A 15,355-nucleotide genomic window follows, 5' to 3' on the forward strand; every position below is an offset into this window, starting at 1 on the left:
TTCATGCAATTAGTAATTAAAAATGAATAACACGTTATTTTTATTTAAAAATTAATAATATTTATTTGTTTGATAGTATTTCAATGCAGTGATAATGACATAAATCAAATTGCAGCGACTGTCTTCTCTTGTGGTCGTGTTTCGAGGTACCAACCTTCCTTTGGTACTTCGCTCTTCGGACGGCACGCCATTAGTATCATCAAGTAACGAGGGAAGGTACTGATACAGTGGTACGAAGACTGCCTTCCCCTCCAACAGGTGTCGTCGCTGACAGCGGAGGTGGAGCGCCTGCGGTGCGCGCCGCCCCCTCCGACGCCGGTGGCGGCAGCGGAGGGCGAGGGCGCGGCCAGTCCGGAGGAGCAGGTGCGCCAGCTGGCGGAGCGGCTGTCCGCCACCAACGCCAAGCTGTGCGACAGCCGCAGCCAGTGCGCGCAGCTGCGCAGGGACCTGCAGCTGGCGCAGCGCGCGCTCGCCAACGAGGTCCGTACCTTGCTGCCTACTCACTATAGTCTGATTTAAAGTAGTTGTCACTTGACGTTTGCGCTGCGAAGTTGCGGCGTTGTCACATCAAGCACTAGCTGGAGGCAGCCGCCCCAGTGCATCGCTACCCCCGGCGACAGAAAATCGTTTTAAAGCCTGTATCTTCTACAAAAAGTAAGTAAAAAATTTCAAACCCACATATGGTGTATATCTCTACAATGTCTCTCAATCTGTCAAATACCTATTCTTAATTTTAATTAGGACAAGAGTTATGTTAATTTGTTTGAAACCATTTACATTCTTGATTTCGCAAACAGCTAATAACTTATCACGTCATTACTGAAAAACTATTGGTGTCACAGCAAAATATGTTTTTCCATTCATTACCAAAATAATGCACTCGGCAAAGAATCCTTAAAAGTTTTCGTATCACGTTTCCTGTATATAAATTTCTGAAAACAGCATTTTTAAGCAACCCTATCAGTACTGAACTCGAAACAAGTATGACGTTTAAAATCTCTATCTCCTATAAATATTATGTAAATATTTTGAAATTTACGTACAGTATCGGTCTCAGTGGTATCTATAAGCAACTCAAATATCTTTTCTTAATTTTAATTAGGGCCATTGTTACATTAACTATTGAAGTGTGAGAAATTTTCGCGTCCGGAAAAGTTTTCTTCTTTAGATTGCAAATCTCGAAAACTATTACACACATTGAATAACATCTTGGTGTATATACAAAATGAAATAGAATTAAAATTCAGTCTAACTTACCTTAAGGAGATGACCAGAGCTGGCCAAATAGTATTTCTTAGTCTCACAATAAAAATAAGAATTAATCGAAATAAATTCACAAACACAATATTTAATGGTAGCAAGTACACTACACACTAATCAGACAATGCGAAAACACCGCTTAATTCAGAGTCAGACTCAGTGGAACCATCCGTCTAGCTGCTCGTATTGACAGATATAATCAAGTCTTCGACACTTTGTTGTAAGATACCTTCATTGTTCCATGCGTCCTGTATCACTCCTTTCACGTGATGGCACTACCTTCTGCCAGTCTTCCGAGGTCACAATTTCAACTGCCTATTTCAAAAGGCGTTCCACTTCGGTTAAGGTGAATTTCTTATTTTCTGCAGCAATATGCCGTTTAACCTGAGGCCGAATCAGCTCTATTGCGTTGCAATGGCAATGGTAAGGAGGCAATATGAGCACTTTATGCCCGTATTTTTTTGCTACTTCATCCACAATGTAAATCGGGTTCTTTGGCTTGTGTTGAGATACAAGTTCTAATAATTCTGCCCTTGTAAAATTGCTGTCGAACTGCACCTTATGTTTCTGTAACCAGCTAACAATGTCGTTTTTCCTCGTTGCCTTTGTGGGTGCTTTGTCTTGTATTACTGAATGATAAGGAGCGTTATCCATAACAATGATAGAGTTTTTTGTTAAGTTCTGGAGCACACAGTTTTCAAACCATTTCACCAAAGTATTGTGGTTAATGTCTTCGTGGTAGTCGGAGGTCTTATTTGAACTGAACAGCAGCAGACAATTTGGAATGAAACCTTTTGAATTTTCGGCATGTGCTACAATTATCCTTTTTCCTCTGCCGATCGGAGCTGCCATACTTCCGCTGATGGTACCGTCTGTCCAGCCTTTTTTAAAGTGTGTCCTGCATTCACCCACGTTTCATCAAGCGAAACGATATCATCAAAATTTGTCCCCACTAATTCTCTAAGAAAGCGGCATCGCCAGGCTGCAATATCTTGGCGTTCCATTAGTAACTTTCTGCCAGAGATGGATTTATAGCGGAATCCTAACATTTTCACGACTCGTAACAAAGACGATCTACTACCCTTAAACAGGTCAGCCGCTGTGAGGGTAGCATGTAGTTTTTTGAGTGTTGGATACTCCTTCCTCGAATAAAATGCGTATATTTGACGACGAATGGCATCTTCCTGAAAAGAGTCAAGTTTTGTGACCCTCTTCTCTAGTCGCCTCTTTTCCCCAGGTGTATCCAATTTAGATGATTCACTTGAGCCTTCTTTCGTGAATTTCTCCTTGCAGATTCTTATTGCTGATCGCTCGCTAACTTGCAGAGCAGCTGCGGTTCGCTCCACCACCTTATCCAAGGGAACGAGAGGCCCTCCTGCATCCCTCTCTCTCTCAAAATAATCCCTTAAGGAACACATGTATTCACGCGCCTGACTGCGTATAACGGCGCCTTGTCCGCCACTTTTTGGAGCTTTCCGAGGAGTGTGCAGCCTCGGCATCCCTCTCTTGCGACTGCTTTCATCAGACATCGTAAACACGCAAAGCTACAAGTCACTCAAATCTCTCACCCGCACGTCTAAAACGGCTCGCTGAGGACTGGCTGGCACAATGCCTTAGTCAGCTCAGCAGAGCGAAGTGGCAACGCAGTGGCAGCCGACGGCGCCGGCTGTCATTGGTTTATTGGTGGCGGGAGCCCTGCAGCCCATTGCCTGTCAAGTGACAACTACTTTAAATCAGACTATAGTTCACCACCCCAAACCTTGTGGCAAATTTCCATGCAGCTTCGAAAAGGTATACTTCAAGACATAGCTGCAGTCTTTACCATTACTCACAGTACTGGGTTGCGTCTAGTTGAACAGTGTGGATAAGTAAGATGACAATTCATGTTATGGCTGATAGTGTTTGGTCTTGTTACGGGTGACTTTAGAAATAAATTTATGGAAGAGATTGATACCCAATACTGACACAACTACTGGGCCCCTAAGGCAGCATTGAGGAGGTCATCTACTATTTACTTTACAACTGACACATTTCCTCTGATTGGTTTCTCATATCTTGCCCAGCCTTTGGTCGCTAGAGTCTGGGCATCCTTCTGAATCTCTTAACTTACAGTTCAAATTAATATCTGACTGTTGTGTAAGTTATATCTGCTACTTGTAATTATTTCCCGAAGAAAAGTGGTGAGAAGGTGAATTTCAGAGAAAAGAGTTTAAAGTATAAAGTGAAAGTTTTGAAATAAAATAGTGGTGTAAATGATATCGCTATAGACCATGTTGTTGGCACATTCCACCCAGAGGCTACTTTCTGGCTGACTTCAGCCGACGTCTGGGCACATTCCTAGGGTCCAGGGTTCGCACCTGAAACTGACTTGCTGCCGAGCCACTGCTTACCTAGATGCAGTCACTCTGCTGCTGCAGACTTGCATCCGTGGGCCAATGTTTTGCTGCTGTCAAAGCCTGGGCCAACCCAAGCCACTGGGTGCTGACCGCAGCAAGTTGGCACCCTCGACTGATGTATTGATTGAGATGAATAAACACTCTGAAACGTACAACAGCTAATCAGCAAGGACTGACATTGATTTTTTTCCTGTAGTTTCCGTGATAGTTTCCTATCTGTGCCATGGGTGTTTGAAAACAGCGGATTTGATGTCCACAGGCGACAGCACTCTCGTATCGGTAGCTTGGTAGTAAAGCTCTATTTTGTAGACTCTCTCAGAATTTCTGTTACGAGCCAGTGGAGGTGATACGAGAAGAGGAGTACGGCGCAAGAACGTTTTGTGTTCGTTTAAACTATATAGCCATTTCCTCTGACCGGGGGCTGGGTGTTCGTGTTGTCCCCATCATTTCATCATTATCTTCATTCGTGACAGTGGCTGGATTGGATTGTGTACAAAATGGATTGCGTAAAAATTGGAACTTTGTACAGGCGCTGATGACCGCCCAGTTGAGCACTCCACAAACCAAACATCATCATCATCGTCATCATCATCACTGATACAGCCGCTGAAACTTACGAAAAACAGCAACAAGCTTATGGTGAGGATGAACCGCCTTGTGTAACAGTGCTTATTTGGTTCAAGGAAGTCAAAGAAGGCCGACTTGCCTGTGTTAAGCGAAGTGAGCCTGGCGTTTCGGCTTCTGCCGTGACTGAAGTGAACATCAGCACAACTGCTGCGATTCTCCATTAGGATCAGGTAACAGCATTACCTAACCTCAGTGAAGTGTTGAGAATTTGGCTGTCTCTTGACGATTATGCATGATCATCTCCATATGAGCCATGTTTATGCCCATTGGGTGCCACGTCTGTTGACACCCGAATGAAAGGCTGTGCGAACGGAGACAAGGTGTGAGGTGTTGCGCTCCGTTGCTGATGAAGGGAATGAGTTTCTGGAATCAATTATCGCTGGTTATGATTTACGGCTGCATCATTATGATCCCGAAGGAAAACAAGCCAACACAGAGTGGGATTCGACAGGTCCTCCTGCACCATAAAAGACGAAAGTTGTTTCATCTGCAGGAAAGTGACAGTGATTACAATTTTTAATCGTCAAGGAATGATGTAACAGCAGGCAACGTCCGCTCAGACTTCCGTTACAGCTGCATACTGCACATCAGTATTGGCTAAACTGACAAAGCACATTGTAAGGAGACGACCAGAACCTTCTCAGACTGGGTGGCAACTTCGTCATGACAATGTATGATCTTCTGTCGCAAATTAAATCATGCAACTTCTGGCTCAGTTCAACATTACCTGGGTATCACATCTGTACGGTTTTTTTATTTGCATCACGAAAGGCAAAGCTTTAGGGGCATTTGATCTGAGAGCTCAGAAGCAAAGATCAAGAAAAGTCAGACGATTCTCAGCGGACTGAGAAAGAATGGCATGCACCATGTGTTCAAGGTCTGGCAGAGACGATATGAAAGGTATTCAACTAGGAGGTGAATACTTTCAAAGACATCATGTAAACACTGAATTGGAGTAATAAATATTTGTGAAAAAAATCAGTCTCAGTCTTTGTGGATCAGTCCTCGTAATAGACGCTACCATGGTGAACACAGTCGAGAAGAACGCATTGTTGACTTGCATAGAGGACAAACGCCAAGTGAGACGATGTGGGGTGCCGTAGACGATAACATGCCAAGTCCTCTGTGTGGAGGGCAATCTGATCAACAACAGCTACATCAGGGAGGTTTCAGAGTCCAAGACCGTACACCTCCTGCAACTGCTTCATATGCCATATTTCAGCAGGACAATGCAGAGCACCTATCGAATTTGTGTGGGATATGGTTGGTCAGCAGCTTGTTCGTTCTGGTCATCCTGCAACCACTACTGATGCTTCGTATTTGCAGATACAAACCTCATAGCAGTTTGTTGCACAGCAGTATATATACTCCCTCTTTGATTCCATGCCATGACATGTCGATGTCCTAATTGGTGTATGTAGCGGCCTCACACCATACTGAATTGTCATGGCCAAAGTGCGTATACAGATCTGTAATTCTAATCATTTGTGTGCTGTCATGTCTCCAATATTTGGAATAATTTTGATCGTAATTAAATGTCTCGTTCTTTGTGTTGCAGCTTTCACAAATAGTAGTGTAATTAGTTAACATGTCTGTTACTTTGAGCAGATGGTGAAACATTAGTTTCCATTATATCTTTTTCATTACATAAGTACTTGTGTTTGAGAGGAGTATAATTACTCTCATAAATTTGTCCCACTGAAAATAAAATAAGATTTTACAGACAGACTATTGATGTATGACTCACTGTGTGCCATTTTTCTTTTTAATTGCTGTCCTGTAAAATTTACTGATGCAGATGTACCCACTTTTCTACCTACAGCCGTTAGACAATGAGGAGTGTTTTTTTTGTGGTGCTCGTGGGTAGATGAGTGTGTCTGGCAGGTGGGGGAGGCGGTGGCAGTGTCTCAGCTGGGGTCGTTCCGCGGGCGCGCGCAGCAGATCTTACAGCTGCAGCGGCGCGTGGCGGAGCTCCAGGACAGGCTGTCTCAGCAGCAGCCGGGGCAGGCCGCCTCCAGCAGCGGAGACCACGGCGTCAGCCCAGCGCAGAGCCAGGTGAGGCGCGGCTGACGTGTTGCTGATGCAGCCGGGCACCGCTGTGTAAAGTTGAGACAACGCGGTAGAATGCGCACGAAGTAAGTTGGTTCCTACCAGCGCAGGTGGTGGACAGGGGAGTGGACAAGGATAACTTGTAAGCTACAGCTAGTGCGTCTGCAAATGAGTACGACAAATATAGACATTCACACAATTAATAAAGAAAATGAATTCCCTCTGTGGGTAATGATCACTGTGAATATTTTACGAGTAAAGCCGTCTACATCGCTTATAAAATTTTGCTTTATTACGACGTTTCTGCTACTGCCATCATCAGACATCGGAAATTGAGACGAAAGGAGCAAGCAGAGAGACAGGCGTTTGTTATTAGTACAACAACTAGCTAACGAAAGCTAAGAAAAGGATAAAAAATATTCTCAAAGTTGCACCCACCAAAAAGCTTAAAATTTATAAAAGAAATTTCTGCATCAGTGCCACCTAATAGAAACGTCAACCGACAGCTTGTTTCAAAAATTTTTTACAAAGATGTAACTTATAGTCGACAGGTAGCTTTAGTATTCGAGACGTTGCCTTCAGATTTTATTATTTTATTATTTGTATGTACTTTTTGTCTCTTCTTACTTATAAAAAAAACGCAACCACTGTCAAAGTATAAAACACGGTTTAAGTGGGTGTAGATCCATACCTGATAATAGCTAATTTGACAAGCAGGCAATTATACTCATCTCTCTTTTCCTAAGTATTAAAAGACAAAATAATATGTAAATAATAAAAAAAAAATTTTGAAGGCAACATACCCAATCTATAAGGAAAGAATCAACTAAAGCAATACACGATCGACCACAGAGGGCCACAAAGGAATCTCTTAAAAAACGTAAAAAGTGTATTGTACCGGACAACGTAACATACTTTTATAATGACAATGTAAAATTAAAAACATGTGTCACGTGGAAGCTAGGCCATCCCCTGAAAACCATCGTTATTACTTAAATACAAAATTTTCTTTTTTTTTCGTCAGCTTCTTTCCTGAAGAAGTGAAGCCTTGACAAGTACTTGTAGCTTTGTTTCCCCTCCTTCTCCTTTATCCTCTTTATTGTGCGACACGAGTAGCGAACCCTTGTTACAATCCCACTTTTTAATATCATCTGTGCTCCTTTGCTTTGCTCTCCCAAAACATGAAATCTAAGAAGAAGTTTCGCTGGACATACGGTAAACTAAAACTGTGTTGCATGCCATGTAGTCAAGAGATAGCAACGAGAACGCTCGAAATGCGTAGGTGCAAATGTGACCGTCAGCAGGGGCGAGCACCCCTTGTGGGACAGAGGGGTGCGCTCAGCGAGTGCTCACGATAAGAATGCAGTTCTGCGCAAGGGTCAAGTTACTTTGTACAGCGTCTATAAAAAGTTTGCCAGGCGCAGACAGATTAAAACTCATATTCATAAGATGTAGCAGTAGCATCATTTGTATTGCTGTTTAGAAAGGCACTGGCATCAGCCTCACTGACATTGGCCTCTTGTAAGCTCCGTCCTACTGTTCGGAAAATTTATTATTTCCGCTTGATTGGAGTTTTTGACACTGAGTTTCTGCCTAAGGTACCTCCACTGAATTTGGAGTAAGAAAAGTCACCAGACTTTACGTGCAACAGTAATTAACACTGCATGGTGTGATCCTATCGCCCATAACTGTATTGTTCCTTAGCTTCAATATATCTGATAGGACTAAACTACTGAAATAAATATGTTAAATGAGAGTCATTCTAACATATAGTGCAAAACACAAAGATAATGGCATCTGTACTGAAAACAGTCACACGATGCAGTTAACAACCATAGCCTACTTTCACTCGTCTAAGACAATTGCGAGATTATAAATTATAGCAATCTTTTAATTCTGACAACCAAATGAAATTTAAAAATCTTATCAGGCGATACTGATATAACTCTGTTAGGAAATGAGACACTAAAAGTAGTAATTCCTATGTGGACGGCAAAATAACTGATAATGGCCGAAACAGAAACGATATAAAATTCAGAAATAATTTCCGAAAAGTACGACTTTTTTAACATCTGATATGAATTTAAGTGTTAGGGAAGTTTTTCTGAAGTATTTTTCCGGGGTATAGTCTTGTATGGAAGTGAAAATTAGACAATAAGACGTTAAAATGGAACAGGATGAAAGAATTTTAAATGTACACTAATGCTAAATATTATAAAGGTAGATCGAATAACAAACGTGGTGATACTGAAACTATTTCGGGAAAAAGCAAATATGTGGGACAACTTGACCAAAAGAACAGATCAGTTAATGAGACATATCCTGAAGATTGAACGATTCGCCAATTTGGTAACGGTGTACACATTTTAGAGGAAGACCAAGGTGCAGATACTCTACAAAGTTTCAAATGCATGTACGAGTAAGTTTCAGTGGTTATTCAGAGAAAAAAAGACATGCATAGGATAGAGTAGCCTGGAGACTGCTTTAAACCATTCTTCGGACTCAACATAGCAACAACAATAACAACTATATATGTAACATCTGTAATGCGCTTTTTTGTCACTATGCACGCTTCCATGCACTCAGTTGAAGTATAGTCAGTTGTATGGTTTTCTGATCTGTTCATTGTTTACATCTGCATGATGATGTCTATATTCATGTTTCAACAGAACTATTCTTTGGAGCTGGTACTGTAGATAAAAATTATGGATATGTGAGACTGGAACTCACGCACCCAAGGTTCCTTACAAATTTAGTTACGTATGTAGGTAGTTCAACCATCCCAGGTACCGAGAATTTGGATGATTTTTGCGTATTATCGATGTCGATACTGATAAGGTATCAAATATGTTTCATTAACGGCCGTATCTTATGACTGCATTTAGGTAGAAACTTAAATTTTTTACACACTTTAGTACGTGACATAAATCTCCACTCAAAACATGTAGCCGTTCCTGAATAAAAGGACTCCTAACAATCGGACGGACAGACGGATAATAAAGTGATCCTATAAGGGCTCCGTTTTTACCGAGTGAGGTACTGAATCCTAAAAATGAAAGAAATAGGAGGCCACAACGGCAGTTGAGAAACACAACAGTGCTGACCATGAACTCTACTGGTAAGGCAATACATTTCGGGCGGCCATTAACACAAGGTAGTGCCGCCGCGGGGCAGAAGGGAACGAGCGAATCAGTCCGCCTTACCGCTCGCAGATATTCTTCTGATCTGACTACTGTATACTTTTCATTCTCAAAATCCAAACGTACCTCTCTTGTTGAAGAATTTATTGTTAATTTTACGGTCGGTTGTCTTAAGACAACTGTCTGTGTACGATAATAAGCAGAAACACAGCATTTACAATGCGGTGACAAAAGTCATGGAACACCACCTAATATCGCGTAGGACCTCCTTTTTCCTTGCGTAGTGCGGCAGCTCAAAGTGGCATGGACTCAGCAAATCGTTAGAAGTCCCCTGCAGAAATACTGAGCCATGCTGCCTTTGCAGCCGTCCATAACTGCGAAAGTGTTGCCGGTGCAGGATTTTGTGGTCGAACTGACCTCTGAATTACGTCCCACACATATTCCGTGGGATTCTTGTTGGATGATCTGAGTGGCCAAAACATTCGCTCGAATTTTCCATAATGTTCTTAAGACCAGTCGCGAACAATTCTGGCCCGGTGACAATTACATCTTTGTTTCGGAACATGACATGGTTGCAAATGGTCTCCAGGTAGCCGAACATAGCCATTTCCCGTCAATGATCGGTTCAGTTTGACGAGAGGACCCCGTATATTCAATGTAAACACAGGTCATACCATTGTCGAACCACCACCAGATTTTCACGGTGCCTTGTTGACAACTTCTATACGTGGCCATACTCGAATCCTATCATCAGCTCTTACCAACTGAAACCGGGACTCATCAGACCAGGACACGGTGTTTCAATCGTCTGTGGTCCAACCGATACAGCCCAGGAGAGGCGCTGCAGGCAATGTCGTGCTGTTAGCAAAGGTACTAGCGTGCGATATTGATTTCTGTTCTTGATACCAAGGATACAACAGGGTAAAGAAATTTATCAAACAACCACCTAAAGCCTCAAACATGTATGATGTATATATGAAGCCTGAAGAAACAACTGAAAATTTGTAGTCAGACCGTGATTGGAACCTATATTTCCTACTCACTGGGCAGGTGCGTTAGCCACTATGCCATCCTAGAACGGCGATTTCGCAAAACTGTACGAATTACCCTAGCGCGCATCCATCCTCAGTGCAAATTCCCATTCACACCTCAGCCCACTTGGTATATTCCTTCTAAATTCGAACAACAATGCAGAGGCACTCACACTGTATTGGAATAACACCTCAGTATCCAAAGAAACGGCGGATCCCGTCTGAAACCCAGGCATAGTTACTTTCATCAAATAAGTCTATACGGTTGCAGCGACCTTTTAAAGTCTCAGACATCTATCAAGTATATATGCAGACTGAAGCGACGAATGAAAATACTGTTCGAGTTTAGTGAGATACCAAGTGAGCTGAGCTGATGCGTGAATGTGAATTTGAATTGAGGAGGGAGGCGTGATAGGGTACTCTGTGCAATTGTGAAAAGCTATTGTGCCAGGGTGGCGTAGTGATTATCGTATCTGTGTAGTGAGCAGGAGGCCCGGGTTCAAATCTAGCCTTGGTACAAAGTCTGCTTCAGTCTGCATATACGGCAAAGGTATTTAAGTTTTCTTTCACATGTAACTGTGCAACGAAACAACTGCTTCCACTTTTAATGAATAAACATGACAGCTGGCGTAAATATTAATTTGGTTCTTCCTTGTGTACCATTTTTGATAGATCTTAGTGAAATATTGAGATCTCAGATACTGTGGCAGGTGACACAGCCTTTCGCTAGGAACTAAACCCACCAACATCGTCGTGCACTTGCACTCCTCTGATAATGTAGCATATCGAACTAACAACTTTTTTCCCAGAAACTTACGTGATCTGGACCAGATGTGCGACATTAGTTGTTGGACAGAGTGTTGTTGTTGGCGCAGCTGCTGCAGCAGATGGAAAAGGAACGGCGGGCGGCGCACGAGCAGACGGTGGCGTCGCTGCGCGAGACGCAGCTCCAGCTGGAGGACTCCAGGAGGCGGCTGGAGGGGCAGCGCGCCCGCACCAAGGTGCTGGAGGCGGAGCTGCGCGACCTCAAGCAGAAGGTAGGCCGACCCGCAGCCTGCCAAACCCTCTTCCTGTCTGCATCACTGCTTGTCAGTCGTGCCCGTAATGTGTGCTGGAACCACTTAACCACTACAGAACTTGCTGACCAAAGGCAACAGCTACAGTTTAACTATCGCGTTGTCACTCACATAGCTTTAAAATGAATGATTCACTCTTTCGTCGAGTGTGCACTGAACTGACACCACCTGGCAGGTTAAAACCTTGTTAGTCTTGGGATAAAACCTCAGCAATGGTCTTACAGACTGAGTTATCCAGACACACTTACCGTTTCGATCCAGCAATCGGTTTTAATTTGCCAGAAAGTTTCAAATCGGCGTTTTCATTCTGGACGCAATCCTCTAGACTGTGGCTAAGCTATTTTTCCAGAATATCCCTTCTAACGCAAGTGCTAGTCCCATAAGGTGTGCAGGAGGAGTTCTGTGAAGTTTGGAAGGCTGGAGAGAGGTACAGGAGGGAAACGTCAGGCTCTCAGTTATAAACTGCCGGCAAATTTCACTCACATGGTCAAAACGTGTACGCCAAAATAGTTAATAAAGCATTACTTCTTAATGGAAATGTGCAAGTATCAGATACCCAACGTTGCTTCAGAAATGGAAGATCAAATTCAGGTTATAGGCTATTTTCAGACTAACACTCATAAACGAAGATATAAGAGAGTTTAGTTTAGCAACTTACCACACGTTTGTAGACTAGAAGAAGACATTTAAAACAGCGAAATGACACTTATTACGGGAACCACTGTAAACTAAACTAATCCCAGTGCACTTAACATCAGCTGTTCAATCACTGTACGTGAATAAGAAGTTAAAGATTTATCCTCCAAAATCAAACAGTTCCACAAAACATTAACCAAAGAGCAAGATCATCATCATCATCATTAATGTTGTGCCAAAAGGCAGATTTTCACATTGTAGTTCTCGAGGCTGTCCGGTCTTCTGCCATCTTTTCAGGTCCACGTAATTTCCTCTTCCCTTTGTGCCGTCTATCATCTTGTATCTCCTTCTTCCTCTCAGTCGTCTCCCACAAACCAGTCCTCCCAAAGCATTTGCTAGCAAGCACTCCCTTCACAATGAATGCCCCAACCAGTTCTTTTTCCTTTCTCTTACAACCTTCAGCAGACATCTTCTCTCACCAACCCTTTCCAATACTCTTTCATTACTCACTCTTTTCGTCCAGCTTATCCTCTTCATTCTCCTCCTCATCCACATCTCAAATGCTTCTAACCCTTTTTCATCCTCTCGTCTCAGCGTCCATGTTTCTGCCCCATATAGTGCCACACTCCACACAAAACATTTGCCGAGTCTTTTCCTTAGACCTCTATCTAGTTTGCCGCATAAGAGTCTCCTCTTTCTGTTGAATGCCTCCTTACCTATGTCTGCAGCTCGTGGTCTCACGGTAGCGTCCTCGCTTACCGAGCACGGGGTCCCGGGTTCGATTCCCGGCGAGATTAGGGATTTTCACCTGCCTTGAGATGACTGGGTGTTGTTGTGTCGTCTTCGTCATCATCATCCATCCCCATTACTGTCGGAGCAAGGCAACGGCAAACCACCTCCACTTGTACCCTGCCTAGTACGGCGGTGCGGGTCCCCTGCATCGTTCCTCTACGCTCTGTCAAGAAGCATGGGACTTCATTTCATTTCCATCGTTATGGAAAATCGAGTTTTCACCTCCGGGTGACATCATCATCTTCAGTTATTGTGCTTCCAAGATATTTAAATGCACTTACTCGGCTAATGGTAGCTTGTCCTTTTTTAATATTGGGCAGTCTGCGTCTTGTACTGATGACCATACTCTTTATTTTTGTTGTGTTTATTTGCATCCCATATTACACACAAGCTTCATTCAGATCTTTCAGCATGTTATTCACTGTCCACACACTTTTCTGCCTCTAATACCAAGTCATCAGCAAATCTTATAGATTCTGTTCGCTTTCGACCAATACACACTCCTCTTTTCCCATCTGAGCCTTTCGCAATAATCTGTTCAAGGTATGCGTTAAACAACAGTGGGGAAAGGCAACAACCTTGTCTTATCACTTCGTCCAATGCTTATTCTTTCTAACATTTCATTTCCAATCCTTATCCTTACTTTCCGGTGTAAATATAGATTCTGTATCAGTCGTCTCTCTTTCCAATGTACTCCTTTCCTCTTCAAAATATCCATCTGCTTATTCCACTGAACTCTGTCAAAAGCCTTTTCTAAATCTATAAAAACAGTAAAGATTTCTCTACCTTTTTTCCATATATCTTTCCCCTACTGTTCTTAACAAGCCAATAGCACCTCGTGTTCCTTTTCTTCTTCTAAATACGAAGTGTTCCTCTGCAGTCCCTCTATCCAACTTGCCATATAGCCTTCTATTCAACACTCTCAGCAACGCTTCAGCTGCATGAGAAATTAGACTGATGGTCCTATGCTCTTCACATTTTTTAGTGTTTCTCTTTCTCTCTACTGGTATCATAACTGTTGCAAGGAAGTCCTCAGGCCATTCCCCTTTGTGTCATATATCTCATTACAGAGGTATACTATTTCTTTTCTTGCCTTGTTTCCCAGACGCTTCAACAGTTCTGCTGACAGATCATCAATTCCACATGCTTTAAGTAAGATAAGTATGGGAAATTTCACCCGTACCTTTCAGCAGCTATACAGGAATGGTCATTATTCAGTGATACAACAGGAACGATCATTCTAAACACAAAAGTCTAGTAACTACGGGCTCTAAAATGCATACCTTAAGAGTTACGTGCATTTCTTTATCTTCGATACTGTGAAACAAAGCTCTTCTACTACAAGCTCCTTGCTTCCCATATTTTGAGAGATGGCAGAACGCGTACCTTGAAAGCTATGAGCACTTCTTCATCTTCGATACTATGAAACAAATCTCTCTTTGTCTTCCATATTTTCGGAGGAGGTTGTATGGACCAAAACAAGCAGAAAACTGTCTAGTAAACATGAGCTCTAAAATGGATACCTAAAGGCTATAGGCACTTATTCAGTAGATTAGAAGTGCTTCACAGTAGTGAAGATGAAAAAATGCTCATAGCTGTTAAATTATGCGCTTTACAGCTCATGTTTACTGGACATTTTTCTTGTTTTTGTTCGCACTGCCATCTCTCAAAATATGGACAGCAAAGAGCTTGTAGTAGAAGAGAAGATAAAGAAATGCACGTAACTCTTAAGGTACGCATTTTAGACCTCGTATATACTACACTTTTGTGCTCCGAATGACCGTTCCTATTGAGCATTTATCCTGAGACATCCTTTATTGACGAGATTATAAAAAACTGGCTTAAAACAGCTAATGAAACTTTAATTATTAAGAATATAAATTTTACAACTTTACTGCTTCCGATGATCGTAAATAAAACTAGACCAACAGCATTTCTAGTATTAGAACTAACAAAGGCAAAGATTTTAATAGAAAGAAAAATAATCTAATAAATGTGTGAATTTAAATAACTTGGATTTCATCTTAAGTACATAAAACTACTAAAAGTATGTAAAGTTACAGCTCTTCCATTGGTTTGGATTGGATTGGATTGTTTGGGGGAAGAGACCAAACAGCGAGGTCATCGGTCTCGTCGGGTTAGGGAAGGATGGGGAAGGAAGTCGGCCGTGCCCTTTCAAAGGAACCATCCCAGCATTTGCCTGGAGCGATTTAGGAAAATAACGGAAAACCTAAATCAGGATGGCCGGACGCGGGATTGAACCGTCGTCCTCCCGAAGTGTGCTACCACTGCGCCACCTCGCTCGGTAGCTCTTCCATTATTTATGCACAGATGCGAAAACGAACTCA

At 42.5% G+C, this 15,355-nt stretch overlaps 1 protein-coding gene across 1 annotated transcript in view; it reads left to right on the forward strand.

The window, feature by feature from the left end:
• Positions 1-15,355, forward strand: part of LOC126222754 (coiled-coil domain-containing protein 13-like) — a 68,809-nt gene that overhangs the window by 19,874 nt on the left and 33,580 nt on the right. The window contains exons 4-6 of the mRNA XM_049942192.1: positions 259-480; positions 6,168-6,338; positions 11,379-11,540. Of these exons, the coding sequence (XP_049798149.1) occupies positions 259-480; positions 6,168-6,338; positions 11,379-11,540 (555 nt within the window). The remainder of the gene's footprint in view (positions 1-258; positions 481-6,167; positions 6,339-11,378; positions 11,541-15,355) is intronic.

This window comes from Schistocerca nitens, chromosome 1 (genome assembly GCF_023898315.1).
Source record: "Schistocerca nitens isolate TAMUIC-IGC-003100 chromosome 1, iqSchNite1.1, whole genome shotgun sequence".
Classification (NCBI taxonomy): Eukaryota; Metazoa; Arthropoda; class Insecta; order Orthoptera; family Acrididae; genus Schistocerca; species Schistocerca nitens.